Source organism: Camelus dromedarius, chromosome 36 (assembly GCF_036321535.1).
Source record: "Camelus dromedarius isolate mCamDro1 chromosome 36, mCamDro1.pat, whole genome shotgun sequence".
Classification (NCBI taxonomy): domain Eukaryota; kingdom Metazoa; phylum Chordata; class Mammalia; order Artiodactyla; family Camelidae; genus Camelus; species Camelus dromedarius.
Window position 1 is genome coordinate 2,465,214 of NC_087471.1, and position 17,526 is coordinate 2,482,739.

The 17,526-nt window shown below is 45.8% G+C and overlaps 1 protein-coding gene across 2 annotated transcripts in view; it reads right to left on the reverse strand.

Annotated features, from left to right (window-relative positions):
* ROR2 (receptor tyrosine kinase like orphan receptor 2) overlaps positions 1-17,526 on the reverse strand; it is a 192,576-nt gene that overhangs the window by 17,770 nt on the left and 157,280 nt on the right. For both annotated transcript variants that reach the window (XR_010379187.1, XM_064482452.1), the window contains exons 3-4: positions 10,897-11,184; positions 10,095-10,125 (exon numbers count right to left, since the gene is read on the reverse strand). Coding sequence is in view for 1 of the 2 variants with exons in the window: in XM_064482452.1 (XP_064338522.1) it covers positions 10,095-10,125; positions 10,897-11,184 (319 nt within the window). In the remaining variant the exon portion in view is untranslated. The remainder of the gene's footprint in view (positions 1-10,094; positions 10,126-10,896; positions 11,185-17,526) is intronic.

Here is a 17,526-nt window from a genome sequence, read left to right on the forward strand (position 1 = left end):
ATATGTAACGAATAAGCTTTAAAGGAAAGTTGGCTCCTTTGAGGTTGAAAAGTAATCAGGGTCAAAATTCATGTGAGGTGTAAGAAGGTAACTTTTCCCCCAGTTTTTTGTTAAAAGCGGTTAAACCAGTTTCACAGTTGCTGGTTCTTATCACGCCTGTAATAAACAGGCTTCCTGCCTGAGTGACACAGAGGAAGAAACATCTTCAACAAAAACTGACACTAAACGCCATAAGCTTCAGGTGATCTGCCAGTAATCTAACAAGACTTATCAAAATTCAATATTCCTGTTCATCCAAAGACAGCACTAAGAAAATAAAAAAAAAAAGGCAAGCCACAGGATGGAACAAAACATTCTGTATCTCTCTCGCAAAGGAATTATACACAGAATATACAAAGAGCTCCCATAACTCAATAGGAAAACAAACAACACAGTAAAAATTGGACAAAAGGCCAGATACGTCACAAAAAAATGTGTCCTTAGAAGATGGTCCCGTTTTTAGTGATTGAGGAAACGTAATTAAAGCATCAGGAATCATCATGACACAACGATGGAGAGTGGCTACAATTAAGTGACTGACGACATCAGATGTCGGATGTGGAGCAGCTGGAACTCTCCCACGGTGCTGGGGGCAGTGTGTGACGGAAAGACCACTCTGGGAATGAGTGTGGCAATTTCTTACAGTTCTACATCCAGGCACCATCTGACCGGGCAATCTCACACCTAAGATTTACCCTAGAAGAACGGAAACATGTTCCCCCAAATAGCTGAGCGCAAATGTTCACAGCAGCTTATTTATAACTGCCCCAAAGAGGAAGCCTGAATGCCCATCGACAGGTGAATGAACACACTGAAGTATCTTCACACAACAGAGTATTTGTTATCAATTAAAAGGGCAAAACCACAGGCATTGTCTTTCAGATATTAGATTTTGTGAAAGAAGCCAGACATAAGCGTCTCCCAGGAGAACGCAAGCAGCACGGGGAAGGAATTTTGGGGTGTTTGTCTGTTTCATTCATTGTTGAAGCCCTGACACCTTGAACAGAGCCGGACACATAGTGGGCCCTCAAGATCCGTGTGTTAAATGAATAAATGAATGGACGATTTCCTTGAAAATCAGATTTCATACTTTCTTTCTCTCTGCTTCTGAGATGAAACACTCCTGGCATCCAATTATACTGATGTTCTACGAGATGTGGCAAAAATGGGCACTTGGTCCATCTGAACACACCCAGCAGCAATGCTCATGGCATAAAAACTCAAGTCAGCAGAACCTTTAAGAAACGCTGGCTTTTGCAATGGCCATTTCTAAGGCTGGGATCACACGAGTTGCCCAGGGACAGAGACACAGGGTCTCCAGCGTTAACAGTTCACGAGCAAGTAAACGCTGCCTTGTCTACCATGCTCGGGGGGGCAGTTCCTCTCACATCAACCTTGGAAGACTGGTGACCTTGGGTAAATCTAGAGATCGGGGTGTGGAAAGCTCTCATCCATGCATGTTGGGGCATAAGAGCTAACACATGGGCTCAAATTAGAACAAAAAGACGTAGTGGGCACAACATGGTAAAATGATCATAAATCAATAAAAAATGTTAAAAAAAAAAAAAAAAGCCATAGTGGGCGCATGGAATGTGTTACTGCGTATTTCTCCTGCTTCCACCTCAGCTTGATCAGGCTGGTGCTTTAATGCATTTAACATCAGATGCTAACTGCTGGCCTTCTGTCTGAGTGAGTCAACTTTTACCAGCTTGTTGGGAAGGCAGCTTGATTTCTCCTGAAGTCATTTTTAATTACTGGCTTCTCAGTTGGCAGTTTCAGTTTTGTTTTGTCTTTTTAAATAGTGCTATTTCCCTGTAATTAGAATAAAGTTTGCACCAGTCTTAGGATGACCCCCCCCTCCAGCAGCAATGGAAGGGGTTTGAGGCAGAAGGAGGCTGAGTTCCATTGAGACACACACCATGTGAGGTGCCCGTGAGTCATCCGCCCAGAGACGGGCTGAAACGCGGGGGCCTGGGGATGGGGAGATAAGGCAGACTTAGAAGCAGAGACTGCAGGGTCATGAGTATATGGGTGGGGAATGGCTGAAGCCTTGGAATTATCTGCAGCTTGTGAAGCCAGAAATAAGAGAGGCTCAGGACATGGCCTCAAGGCAGGTGATTTCCCAGAGGCCAATAATTAACATCACTTTTAATTGTCCAAAAAAACAACACACTTTCCTTTAAGCAGACGTTTTTGCTGAAGCACACGGTGCGTGTACGCACTTGTGGGCCACCGGGGTGGCCCAAGCCAACACAGGAGACACGGAAGCCCCCATGCGCAGGCTTCAGGGAGCATCCCCCTGCCCTGCAGACCCACCTCCCCAGTGGCTACCCCACCAGGGGAGGTATGCATCCATCATCGTGAAAATAAACCACTTTTTAAAAAAGCAGATATAAATGAAACCCATACATGAAGTCTGAGACACATAGCCTCCTGTTAATCCCCTCGCATTACCAAAACTGCTACCTGGGTAAGCTATAATAACCCTGTCTTTGAACTTCTCTCTGTGGAGAAACAGCCTGTTCTTAAAGCTTTTGTTCTGCATATACACACCCTCCTCGCCCCTCCCTTCAAATGGATAGAAGGGAAAACAATGTTTAAATGGTAATAAATCCCTGAACTTCTGAGGATCGCCACCCCCGCCTCCCTCAACACACACACAGCGATGACCACCACACTGCCGGGGGCCAGGTGTGTGGGCACGTCGGGGCAGCGGGCAGGGGATGAGAGCGTGAGCCCGGAGTGGGCGAGTCACCCAGCCAACCCCGTTCAGGGTTCAAACCCGACAGCAGCGTGTCCGGCACTGACGCGCTGGACACGGGGATCAGCCGGGGCTGTAGCATCACTCACTGGTTCAAGCCTCCGTCTGCAGGGACAGGAGACGCCGCTGGACCAATAGTGAAAGCTGCTCTGCGCTTTCTCAGGAACCGGCCCGAGAGAGGCGCCGCGGCGCTGGGTAAGCGGGGCGTATTCCAGGGCCGACTTGTGGATGCTTCTGTGTTAGCCCTAAGCCCGATTTTCCCTTTCTTGTCTTTGTTTTGGTTAACTTCCAAAGATACCGCAAAGGAGGTGGAGGTTAGTCAATTGAAACACAGTCACCGTCAATGCGGAGGAAAAATTATGGCCGCAGAAAGACAACTGTCAAGGGTCTGGGGCCTTAGACTACAAAGTAACCAAACAAAGACGATCAGCTGCCAACACAGAGTCAGTAGATCAATTCAGCAGCATATTAAAAGAATATCTCATTCCTCAAAAGACTAAAAACAGACTTACCCTATGACCCAGCAATCCCACTTTTAGACATATATCCAGAAGGAACCCTAACTCAAAGAGACACCTGCACCCCAATGTTCACAGCAGCACTATTTACAATAGCCAAGACATGGAAACAACCTAAATGTCCATTGACAGATGACTGGATAAAGAAGTTGTGGCATATTTATACAATGGAACACTACTCAGCTATAAAAAATGACAACATAATGCCATTTGCAGCAACATAGATGTCCCTGGAGAATGTCATTCCACATAAAATAAGCCAGAAAGAGAAAGAAAAATACCATATGCCATGAGTATATGAGTGGGGAATATCATATGTGGAATCTAAAAAAAAAAAAAAAAAGACAAATGAACTTATATATAAAACAAAAACAGACTCACAGACATAGAATACAGACTTGTGGTTGCCAGGGGGAGGTGGGTAGGAAGGGATAAACTGAGAGTTTGAAATTTGCAGATACTGACTGGTATATATAAAATAGATAAACACGGGGAAATATATTCGATATCTTGTAGTAGCTCATGGTGAAAAAGAATATGAAAATGAATATATGCATGTTCATGAATGAAGAATCGTGCTGCACACCAGAAATTGACACAACATTGTAAACTAATTATAACTCAATAAAAATAAATTAATAAATAAAGGTAATTTTGACCAAAAAAAAAGACTATCTCACCCTGACCGAGCAGATATCAGTCTAGAACTATAAAGTTACTCAATGTTAGGAACTCTATTATACAAAATAATATTAATATGTTGAAAGAAAAAAAAAGCTACATGATCACCTTTATAGCTGAAAAAGTAACTGTAAAAAATCAAACTTCTATGCAATTCCAACAAAAATATAAACTGACAAAATTCATATGGGAGAGGAAACGAGAAAAGTCAAGTTAACTTGGAAAAAAACAGCATAGCAGTAAAGTAGCTGTATTAGCCAGCTCAAGTTGCTGTAACAAACACCATAAACTGGGGGGCTTAACCAATAGACATTGACTTCTCACAGTTCTGAAGACTGAGAAGTTCAACATCAAAGTGCCAGCCCATTTAGTTCCTAGCTTTCAGATGGCCACCTTCTTGCTGTGTCCCCACGTGCCAGACAGAAGACACAGAGATTTCTACTGTCTCTTCCTCCTCTTATAAGGACACCAGGCCTATCAGGTCAGGGCCCCACACTTATGACCTCATTTAACCTTAATTACCTCCTTAAAGGCCCTATCTCTAACACAGTCAGGTGGAGGAGAGTTAAGGCCTCAAAATCTGAATTTGGGAAGGAGGGAGACACAATTAATACACAGCAATAAGAGAATATTTCTCTACATATATAGCAAGACATATTATAAAGCTTACTGTTAGAATACTGTGGTATTTATTCTGGGTACAGAAGCTACTAGAACAAAATAGAGAGCTTAGAAGCAGATCCACATGTATGGAAATTTCACAGATGACAGACATGACATTAAATTGAATGATGACAGATGGGGCTATTCATTAGATGGTGCCAGGGTACTAGGCCATTGATATAGAAAAATATCACAGGAGAACCCTAGCTTATGCCAGCATGAAAATAAATTCAAGATGGCGTAAAAAGTATGTAAAAATTACATCCAGAATATATTTTAAAACTCTTGAAACTCAATCAGAAAAAGATGAGTATCCTAATGAAAAATGCACAAAATACAGTGGCTTTGTGAATAATGAGCTGTAGAGAGAATTTTCTGCAAGTCTGCAGTCATCACATTTTCATCAACCAATCAATACTTAACCTTGTCTCATGTGTGTTTCTGTCTAAAGACGTCTTATTTCATGTGGGTTGATGACGCATTAGTAATGAGCTCATGGCCAGCAGCACAGTAACTCATGCCTGAATGACGCTTAGCTAATGAATGTCTCCTGTAAGGCACATCCAGCCTTCTGGTGCTTAGGAACACAAGACAGCGCTTCAGCACTGTGCGTGGGACCATTCTAAACAGCAGTGTCACCAACAAAGAGCACAAAGTGTAAGCAGACCAAGAAAAGGACTCATGCGCAGCAGGAGAGCTGAAACAAGACGGCAGACCTCAGCTGGGAATGTGTGCACTGGGCAACTCAGAAACATTCACTGCTCTGCATGCATCCAGCAGTGACCAAGAAAGCATCCTGAGTACTGATTTTGGAGCTACAAAGAAGTTTTAGCAAGTAAGAAAATACGCAAGTAGTAAACCTACAAATAAACAGAGACTACATATGAACTAGCAATCCAGTGGTTATTAAACCAACACGGATTATGTTCAACTGCATTATTGACTCGTGAAATCTAATGTAAAATTAGTATAAATTACTATTAACTCCCAAGGCGTTGGCAAAACTTTGAATTCTGAGTAATACCACGGCTGGAAAACATGGAGAAATAAGAACTTGTGCTTTGCTGGTGGGATGTGAAGTCCTTTGTCACTCTGAAGGGCAATCTGGCCACACCTGGGAGAGGTGGGAGGTGCACACCTGCAGTTTCACTCCCAGATGTCTATTGCTGGAGGACTCCTGCCCACAGGGACCAGGAGACTTGGACAGATGCTCACATAAGATGGTCTGCATCACTGAATACAACTAACCTTCACTCAGTAGACACGTGGATGATTAAAGTGAGACTGGCTCACAGAATGGAATTCTGTTTATTTATTAAAATGAATTTAGCCTACGTGGACCAACCTGGACTTCAAGATTAGGAAACAATCCTCAGCCACCTCCAAAAAGTGGACTCAGATGCTATTTACATGAGACCTACATAAACCAGAACACAAAATGGTTGGGAAAGTGGGACAGGAATAGCAAAAGAGGTTCCCAGCAAATGTGGGAATGGACAGGCTGGGAGTCGGCAATCTGCAGATACTGACAGGTATGTATAAAACAGAGAAACAAGATTGTACTGTATAGCACAGGGAAATATATTCAAGATCTTGTGGTAGCTCACAGAGAAAAAGAATGTGACGATGAATGTACGTATGTTCATGTATAACTGAAAAACTGTGCTCTACACTGGGAATTGACACAGCATTGTAAACTGACTATAACTCAATAAAATAAAATTTAAAAAAAAAGAAAGCAGGTGGACCAATATTATCACTAGGCAAAATCAAATTCAAGACGAAAAGCATTAAAGGAGTCTTAAAAACAAAACAACAAAAACAACACAGCTTCAAAGTTGTAGGTATTTAAGAACATGCATATAAAATTTAAAAACAGAAAACTGATAGAAATTGGCCAATCCAGAAAGAGAATGGATGACTTTCACATATTTTCAGGTATTTGTAACCAATGTGAACAAAAAACACAGACACTTTTAATGACACAATTAACATATGTGATTTAACATATAAATTGAGATGTCGTATACAGGCCACCATCAGAGCACTTATTTTCTGTAACAACAGGAAATATTCATTCCCCCAAATGTACCATATCTAATTGGCCACAGAGAAAATCTCAACCAATTACCAAATGTAAAACACATCCCAAATTCACTGACAACAATGCAACAAAAATCAGAAAATAACAAACAATAAAAGCTTATGTGCCTGGAGGGGGAAAAGATGCAGCCAAAATCGTATCCAGAGGTGACTTCATTGTCTTAAACGTATTTGTGTGAAAATTTAAGACGACTGATAAAAATTGCTTCTTCAAGAACCACTACGTACCCACCAGCACAGTGCAACCCAGAAAGACCAACCAGAGCAAATGTCGATGAACAACGCAGCACCCAGCACTCTCCTGTCTGCCAGCGGGAGTGAAAGGTGGTACAACCCCCTTAGGACAAGGTCAGCACACACAGAGCCGATAAGCCAGCGCTTTGTCGCTAGGTATTTACTTAACAGAAACAAAAATGTATGTCCACGAAAGACTTGAATGAGACTCTCCAGAGCAGCTGATTCATAACTGTCAAAAGACGCCATCTGCTTCGGTATCCCATCAGCGGGAAAGCGGATACCTCAACTGATCCAGTCCCACAGTGGAACCCTACTAGGCAAGATACGTGGACAACACGGATGCCTCTGGAGAGCATCATGTCAAGCGAAGGAGGTCAGGCGTAAGTGGCCGTATGCTCTAGGACTTCATACCTATGAAGTTCTAAAACACTACGGAACACTAACCCGTGGTAGGAAAAAATCAGAACAGTGGTTGCCTGGGGAGGAGGGGAAGTGCCCAGGAAGCCTGATGGAAGTTTCCAGAGTGAGAGGAGCGTTCTGTTCCCAGAGAAGCATTTAGATGCCAGACGTTTTTGCGTTTGCTGGACTTCATTAGTGGAATACTTAAGATCTGTGCATTTCATTGTACGTAAGTTTTAACAGAAAGAAGAAAAGAATAGTGAAGCACACAGACACTGAACTCTTGTTAATGATGTCCATAATATTTCCAGACGACGTCATGTTCCATAATGATATGCAGACTATGTCAGGATTAGTGTGCCAACACCTGCAACTTACTGTGAAATGAATCAGAAAAATAAGACGGGCTGATGAACGGAGACGGATGGAAAGACAGAGGAGCAAAGTACAATGTAAAGGAAGAGTCTCGTGGGCAGGGATGCGGATGGGACGTCCACTCTAAAATTCTTTCTGCTCTTCCACGTGTTTGAAATTTTCATAATAAAACGTTAGGGGGAGAAAAGAATACCTTAAAACACAAGGACAGTGGTCCTTGATAGGACAATTCGATTTAGGTATCAATTTTCGCCAAATTGATCAAAAAATTCATTGGACTTCTTAGTCAAAACACCATCAGAATTTTTCAAGGGGATCAGTGTGCTCTTTAACAAGATACAATATGAAAACCCATATCATTACTGGTAGTTACTGACCAATGACAGAAAAATCTTAATTTCTACATGATTAAGAAACGATATAATTATTAAAAAATCATTAAGAAACAGAAATTGACACAACACTGTAAACTGACTATATTTCAGTAAAATAAAATAATTTTTGTAAAAGAAACAACGTAAGAGTCATGAGCAAAGACAATAAAGTCCCAGCTGACGAAGAGGAACCATCGGCCAAGAAGCACCCATCACGGGGCAAACCCTTCTGGTGACGGGGAAGGAAGAACAACGCCGATGGTAACAGTTTTCCGCCTTCAGAGCAGCAGAAACGACCAGATCTGGAGCTCATCTTGGAAGATAAGGAGAAACGGGTCCTCATGCTGCGGCAGGGAACTGACCGGCGCGCACACCCCTGACAGGGGCCCTCATGGAAGGCGCATCCTGTATCCCTGTGTTCTATGCTTCAGAATCTCCCCTGGGGAAGCTGCCCACCGGTCTCGGGACACCAACAGGGTGGACGTGGGAAACAACAGAAATTCCACCAGACAGAGAGACTGAGAACGACCGTCAGGGAAATTGAAAATACCCTGCAATCTGTTAGTTAAACATGTCAGATACAACAGAATTTATGTAAAAAAGTGAATAAAGGTGAGGTGCTGTGTCTCTCTGGGTGCACATGTGTACTGAATGCAGAGAACGGCCCTGGCCCGGCACGCCCACGAGATGAGGGAGCCATCCCAGGGGCGCAGGCGGGTGAGTCTTCACTTGCCCAGGACTGCCCGAGTTATTTACAGGATTGCGTTGATCTGATCCGTAATTTAAAATGAGAAGAAAATAAATGTAAAAATATTTTTAAATTTTTATATAAAATTTAAGTCTGTAAGTATATTCCATATTTATTCAACAAATCGCATTATAATTACATATAAATTATGTGCGTGTTTTAAACATATGTTCATAGTATATAACATTTATATAAATTATATATAAATAGACTACGTAAGATATAAATATAAAGGGAAATAGAATAAGAATTCAACTTTCGAAATAACTTATCTTTTCCAAGCCTTCCTAGATGTGCCCTTGATACAAAATTTTCTTCCCTCACTCTGTGAATGATTATTAAGGAGAAATGCTTTGGCACTACCGCTCAGCCCAGAATGTTCTAAAAAAAAAAATCTGTCTTCCGCAAGTGGCACCTGCTGTAATGAGCTAAGAGGGGTCCCTGGCCGCCCCTCACCCCAATGGCCAGTGTTTGCAAGGCGGCAGGGGGACACAAATAAGCGCTTGGCTAACAGACACAGCGTCTGGGCAACTGCTCAGAACCCTCGGGGGTGAAGCCACGGCTCTCCGATGTGCTTGCGCAGGGAATGAGGAATCCAAGAGCCGCTGCTAAGCTCAGGGACTGGGAGGAGTGATTCTCCTGCACATGGTGACATGACGGGTGAGGTCCAGAGGAGCAAAGACCTGGCACCAGAAACAGAAATGAGAGGCCCGAGTTCACAGCCAGAACGTGCCCACGGCTCAGTGAAGACCCGGGAACAGGCTCTGAGCCTCAGTCTCCACGTCTCTGCAGTGGGTCTGAGACCCCACCTATGGTGGAGGGGGCCCCGAGGCCTGATGGGCACACATCTCATAGACCACAGCTGGCAGTGCGGTTACGGGTGGTGCTGCCTCCCCGTTTCCAAATGTGCTTGGGACACCAGGGTCCTGGCGGGTCCCCGATCTGTGCGCTTACATGGCCTCCAGCTGCCTGTAAGGTCGCGATCGCTGAAAGGAACTAAAGCAATGTTTGTTTTTACGACATTTGTTCCTAACAGTTTCCCAGCCAAAAGCAAGCACATTGCCATCCTTGTGTGAAGTCCAGCCAACTTCCAGCAAATTCACCAAACAGATGTGTTTGCTGGGTTAAAGCCTGGATTCTTACATAACGGAAGCCCACAGAGATGAGAAAATGGTTTGAGGAAAGCAGATACTTACTGAAAGTTATGATTTGGGCTGTGTGTTGGACCTAAAAGGAAAAAAAAAAAAAAGACAAGTTATTAATACTTAAGGATTTGGAATAAATTTTTTTTTTTCCAATCCAGGCAGTGGTAAAGGCGACCGCAGCCCTGGGTGCTCATTTGTGGTGAGTGTCCTCGGCCTCTGGCTCTACCCAAGATTATATGTCACGGATGGCGAAAACCACCGAGGATGGGAGGGGTGCTCTGTTCATGCAGAAACGTTTGGAGGTATTTTCAGAGCTTTTGCTGTCTTTTCTCTCTCTCTTCTCATCTAAACTTGAGTCACACGATGTGTCGCTAGCTGGTGACAGAATGGCCGGGGCATAGTGGGGACCTCCTCGGAGCTGGGATGACAGGGACATAGTCTGTTTAACTGCTTCACCTGTGACGAGCACGAGGGCACAGAGCTGTCATCAGGCTCTGGCCCCTGCCCTCCCCCTCGGCGGGGCTGGGTTTCTGGGGGCGGGGGGTGCCCGTGTGGGTGGGTCTGGCCGGGCAGTGCGGTGGAAGGAGGGGGAGGGCGGCGACCCCCTGACACGCAGCCAGTCTGGGATTATTTTCTGCACTCCATGTTTACAGACCCCTCCATCTGCGTCTGTTTTCTTTTACGACTAGTAAATGGGTAACAGGTTCAGCCGGGACCCGTGCACAATGGGAAAGGCCTGCGGGAACAAGGGTTTCCCTGGCCTCCTCTCGGCCGGCTTGGGTGTGCGGTTTCCAAAGGCCAGTGACCCTCCTGCTCGGTGGCTGGGGCTTCGGTGAGGCCCGTCCCCACGCACCGAGCCGCACGAACAGGACGCCGGTGGCGGTGATGGTCTTCACCCCGTTGGTGGCCACGCACTGGTAGTAGCCGGTGTCCGTGGTGTCCAGGTCCTGGATGCGCAGCCGGGAGCCGTACTCCGTCTTGCGGATGATGACGCGCCGGGGCTCCTGCACGACCGGCGCGTCGTTCTTCAGCCACCGCACGCTGGGCGGCGGGTTTCCGGCCACCTTGCAGTGCAGGATGGCCGTCTGGCCCTGGACGATGGTGATGTTGTTGACCGGCTCCAGGAAATTCAGATAGTACCCTGCAGAGGGGAACACGGCGAAGAGCCGGCTTCAGGGAGGGCTGGCGGGAACGGCTGCCAGGGGCTCCTCCCAGGAGCCGCTCAGGGCAGGCTCTGCTGTTCTCTGACACAGGTACGGCCCAGACCTGTTATGGGGGGGGGTTATGTTCTAGAATGTTCCTGAGAACACTGAGTGAGCAAACACAGAATCACTGCTCCTGGAGGGGAAACACAGGGTTAGGCTCCTGTGAGCCTCTGATCGCTGCGTTCTCATAGCAGATCCAGTACCTAACTTTGCTTTTCTGTGTTTCTGTTTAAAGACACCTTATGTACTGAGCATTGTTGACTCATTCATGTTGAGCTCACGGCCAGCAGCACGAACACACGCTGTCTCCAGAAGGCACCTCACAGCCTCCTTGTGCTCAGGACACCAGACAGCACTTCAGCACTGGGGGCATTTTTAATGGCAGATGATCCACAAAAAGCACAAAAATGCAAAAAAACAGGGGACCAAACAGACCACAAAAAGGACATGTGTTTACAGTATGAGTGGAGACATCAGGCAGTGGCTCCTCTTTCCAGCTCAGCTGGGAACGTGTGCATGGGGCAATTCCAAATTTTCTCTGCTCTGAGGATGCCTGGGAATGACCACAAGGGTGCCTTGAGGGTTGATTTGGGGGTTACAAATACATTTTAGGTGGTCAGCAAACGTGCAAAGATGGACTCTGCCAGTCAGGAGGATCAACTTTACTTCTCTTTGCAAGCAGTACATCTACGCTAACCTCGCTAATTTAGGATGTAAACTCACGCTCAGGAAGTTCCACCCTCCCTCCCACCACACCATCGAGCACAAAGCCACAATTAGGAAAGTGGAATGGGAAGGCGTGTGACCAGGGACATTGTCAAAAACGACCTGAACAGAACAAAAAGAATCAGGCTGAGTGCTGCTGGGGGCTCCGTCCCACCGCACTCAGGGTACGAGCAGGAAGAAGTCACCCAGAGCTCGTTAGGGGGGAACAAGGCTTAAAAGTCCCTGAAATGCAAAGTAAGTGGGGCTGGAAACGCTGCCCTGGAATGGGGGGTCCCAGTTCACCCATGGGCAGGAGACCTCAGCTGGTGACACAAGCCGTGGGAAACAAGAGGAAGTGAGACAGACAGTGGAGGAGTGGGGGGCGTGTGTGTGTGTGTGTGTGTGTGTGTGTGCAGGTCAGCGGCCGAGGGGCTCCTCTCTATCAAAATAAACATGCACGCTAAAAATTCCATAATACAGAAAAACAAAAACAAAACTCAGGCTGGACAGAAAAGACAAATCACTCATCAGGAGATAAGCTCCCTGCAGACAAAGCTAAGATAATAAAGCCAGCTGAAAAATGACTGTAGATTCACATTCTGAATCTTTTTGGCCTGAGTTCTGGTGGGTCCCTATTCTTTTTTTTTTTTCCTTTCTTTTTTAATGAAGTGAACAATTGAACAGTGGCATTTATCTCTTATGACTGCTTTAATGGGATAAAAAATTACAGGATTTCTAGTGGATCTGGGGGGTAAGTTTCACCGCATGGGGGACGGCTCCCAGCTGTTGGGTGGCAGGAGGTGGGAGGTTGGGAATTTCAAGACGAAGGGACAGTTTTCCTTTCCGAGAGAGAGTAGAGAGGTATCCGTCGAGAGAGGTATCACTAATTATTACTGATTCCGATTTCTGATTATTATGAGCAACATCGTTAGGTTCTATCTTGATTCTCCCCTTGCCAATCCCTTCCTCCAGGATCCGAATTAAGTGATAAAGAGAATTCTTACCAATGACACAAAGCTGGAAGGTAACTGAAATGTCAACGACAAACCTCTGAAAAGAGGCTGAATCAAGCAGGGGGACATTCTGGATGTCCGGGGCCGTTCACTCACCGCACAAGCTCAGCCCGGGGAGACCAGAATTCCCGAGGCCCCTGACCTTGGCCCTGCAGCTTTGAAAACAAAGTGAAATTGGATTTGACCGTCTGAAGCAGTGACTTTGGCATAATCTGGGCTGCCCAGGTGACCTCCAGCACGTGGCTTCACTGCGTTCTGGCCAGAGCCCCAGCGCTTGCTAGCTGCTTAAGACTCAAATGTTTTATTCAGATCTCGTAACACTAAATGCACAGTAGGGTGTATAAAATCGCCGTCAAACTGTAATTTAAAACAGCAAGTGACATCTCAGATGAAAGTCACCATGATCTCTTCTTCTCGGCAAACGTTTAATTATAATTCTCTCATCCCTACACGGATGACAGTGTTTTTCAAAGTCCTCTGACAAACCGTGACTTCCCAGGAGACACAGGCAACAGCTTGGTGTAAAGGTAAAAATGTGAGGGCCTAGGTCTCCGAGCCGATGAGCAAAAATCTAAAAGGACAGGCCTGGGGGTCCTGAGGGCCAGGACAGCGCGGTCGCGGCTGGCTTTTATCTCATCCGTTTGGGGGAACTGGCTTAAATGTCGTTCTGCCACCACCTCCCTGCATTTTGGGGGCATGTGCATACATCAGCTCAGGGCATCTCCACTGGTCACTTACACAGCTTGAAAGATACAGAAGGATCTTCTTCAACATGGAAAAAACATTTGTCTAGAGAGGGAAGAAACGGAGGGAAGCACTCAGAGGAGAAGGTTAAGGAGATGGTTCCTTTTGTACAACTTAGAAGGGAACCTGGGGACAGTCCAGGACTGTCCAGTTGCTCTAAACATAGACCCTCAGCGTCTACTTCTTTTTAAGAGTATCTTTTTTTTTTTTTAACATCGAATGAGTGTGGAAACGTGGACTTCCTTCCCCACTGTTCCGTCAACAGCTTCTCCTATACCCTTGATGGACAAGTTGGCAGTGGTTTAGACTGAGTCTCTGTGTCCCACTCCCCTCCCCCAGGAAGGCGCCCTTTGGAGAAACACAGAACACAGAACGGTCTGCCCCCTGCATGGGCACAGAGAACGTGGTGTCAGCCCCACCCCATCGGGTGGGGCGCTGTGAAACCATCTCCTCGAGTCAGAATGAGGCTTAATTTAGCAACGGTGCCAGTATTTCCGTTTTCGATGCTTCAGTAACACTGGCTAAGAGGACTGAAGAAGCCCACGTGTGCTGGGATTGGGTTGATTTACTCATCACACCGCTCTTGGCTGGATCTGTTTATATGAAATACCCAGAATGGGTACATTCAGAGAAAGAAAACAAATTAGTGTTCTGTAGTTGCCAGAGGCTGGGAGGAGGAGAAATTAGGGAGTAATTCTTTGTGGGTTTGGGGTCTCGCTCTGGGGTGATGAAAATGTCTGGAACTAGAGAGAAGTGATGGCTGCACAACATTACAAATGTAGTTCTGGGGTCAGGAAATGCCCCCTGCAGAGGGGTAGGCAGGTGAGACCAGGTGAACAACCCAGGTAAAAGCAGGTGGAGGTGTCAGGCAAAGGGGAGGGGGGCCACTCCATGGAATGCATCCTTCCCAGAGTGCTGGCGGCCACCTGCAGCCTTGCTCAGACCCTGGCGTTAAGCCTTCCACTGATCTCCTCTGAGCCTGGGGGGCCCAGTTTATCTGGATTCCCTTTCCTTCTCAACCAGATTGAACCCTCATCCCTGAAGTCACACCTTCCTCAGTTTATAGACTACAAAGAAGAATCTAGTGATCTGGCCCACCTGTGGAGTTCTTGCCAAGTGTTCTCGATCTTACACCATCTAAACCAGTGGGGTTCAACCATGTCTTCACATGGGGGTCACCTGGAAACTTATAAAAGTAATCTACCTGCATCTCATGGCAATTAAGTGCCTGGGAATTTGTCTAAAGCTCTAAGTGTGCAGCCCAGACCAAGAAGCCCTGCTCTGAAGGGCTGAGGAGGAAGAAAAGCCACAATCCCAGTGAACCAAACCCACCCAGGAATGAACTTAGCGCAGACGAGAGCCAGCACGGAGCGGCACTGCTGCAGGGAACACGAGGGCTGGAAACAGTGCTCCCAGGTGGCCAGCACCTGTACCTGGGGCGGTTCCCGGAGGATGCTAACGCATATGAAAGGCCTGTCCAGCTGGGGATGGACAAAAGGGCAGATCTCCACGGAGGACACCCACATCCCCACCCAAGCCTCGAATCAGCCTCCTCCAAGCTCTCCTGGAAGTTCAGAGAGACCAAACCATGGATCAATGACATGGTAATTTCATAAATTCATAGCTCCCTCCCCAGGCAGGTGAGTAACGCTGAGCCTTCAAGAAGAAACCAGAAGGCAGATAATGAAGAAACGCTGATTTATACCCATGGTGTCAAGGCTTCTAGAACTTTCTGTCCCTTCCCACACTGTCCCCCACCAGATGGAGGGTTCCCTTGCTCTCCCTAAAACACACCCAACCAATCCCTCATTGTGCAGTCAGCCAAGAACCCCCTGTCCTCAGATCTTTGCTATTTCTCAAGGGTCAGTTCTCTGCTGGAAGGTCCCGTCCACAGAGAACGTTCCTCCGGTGGCCCCCTCTGTTCATTTCCAACCTTGCCCCCACCCCACTGGTCTTGGCCTGTTGCTATGGCGACATCACACCTGTTAAATTATGATGCAGATCTGAGATACATTTTGACATCAAGAATAACAAATGTTACTTGGGGGGCAAGTTTCTCAATTTCATGGCTCTCTCTGTTCCAGATTCAATTTAGAATCATCCTGAGAAGTTCCACTTAAAAATGGGATGTTGATGGAGACACAACTGCATTTATTATAGGAAAATGATTAGACTTCCACGTGTACTAACTTCCTATTGATGCTGTACATTACATTACATTAATGCACAGATTAGCACAAGCCGACAACACAAATGTACTATCATACGGTTCTGCAGATCCAAAGTCCAAAAATCAAGGTGCTGGCAGAGCTGCATTCCTTCTGGAGGCTCTGGGACAGCCTCTTTCCCAGGTCACCTCCATGCCCTGGCTCCTGGCCCCTTCCTTGTATCACCCCAACCTCTGCTTCCATCATCACATCTCCAATGAGTGACTCCGACCCTCCTGTCTCTCTCTTATAAAGACCTCTGTGATTGCACTGGCCCAGCTGGATGATCCAGGATCACTTCCCATCGCAAAATCCTGAACTCGGTCCCATCTGCAAAGTCACCTGTGCCATCAAACTTGGTCCCAGGTTCCAGGAATTAGGATGCGGATGTTGTTGGGAGGCCATTATTCTGTCCACCACGTATAGTCTTCTTCTATCTCGCCTCCTTCCTGAACTACCTGAGTTATAACAGTTTCTGAATTGACTGCCTTAGATTTTCTGCTTACATATCATTTTCTTCAAATAATAATAATAATAGAGCCTTTTTGCTTCTAAAGTTCATACTGCTCATAGACACAAGGAGATCTTGCCTCCTGTTTAAATATTTATTATTGTATTATTTAGTTACTTTATTTGAAGGGGAAGGTAATTAGCTTTATTTATTTTTAGAGGAGGGACTGGGGATTGAACCCAGGACCTCGTGCATGCCAAGCATGCGCTCTACCACTTGAGCTACACCCTCTCCTCAACACTATTTTTGAGCTAACCATTCTAAATTCTGAAATGCTGCAAACACAGAGAAAAATACAGATATTAACATAGTAATACTCATGTACACAACGTGAAGATTTTACGCACCGTTTTATGGCTACTAAGATTGTGCTGGTGTGTTTCCAGCAACGATAGGAAATTAGGATAATATGCTGAAATCTAATAGTTTGCCTATAATAAACGCAGTTTTCTCTCCACCAACATCCCAATTTTTAAATGGAACTGATCAAGATGAGTCTAAATCGAACTGATCAAGATGAGTCTAAATCGAATTTATTTTTATTTTAGCCTCAACAGGCCTCAGTGCCATTCCCAACATCTAAAGACACATGCCTTCCATCAGTTCTGTAAAATTCTCTACCAGCGTCCCATGCGATGTGTTATTTCTCCCTTCCCCTTTACTTCTCCTCAGTAATGTCTTCTCTAGATTATGCTGAACTCCCTTAATGTGATTCCTCGGTGTTCTTCACCTACCTTCGTCTTTTCTATTCTTTTTTTAATCTTTACCTATGCACCATCTACTCTCCATTAAGTTTCTCATTTTATCTACTACATTTTTTCATTTCTAGAGGATCTCCAGATCATTATCAAACCCACCCCGGCTTTTTCTTCCTTTATCTTTAATCCTCCTGGCTTCACTGTTTACTAACTCCTCACTCACCCTGGGCCTCTCTGAGTGTAGTCTGCAGTTTTTCACTGTGGGGCTGAGTTTTCTGGGAATCCCTTGAGGACTGAGTCCCTGCAACAGGCAGTGCCAAGTGTTCAGGGGAACTCCTGGGCCTGGGACTCCCCCACGACGTTGCAGTCATATAAATTTGGTTTCCTGAGGCGTGGGTCC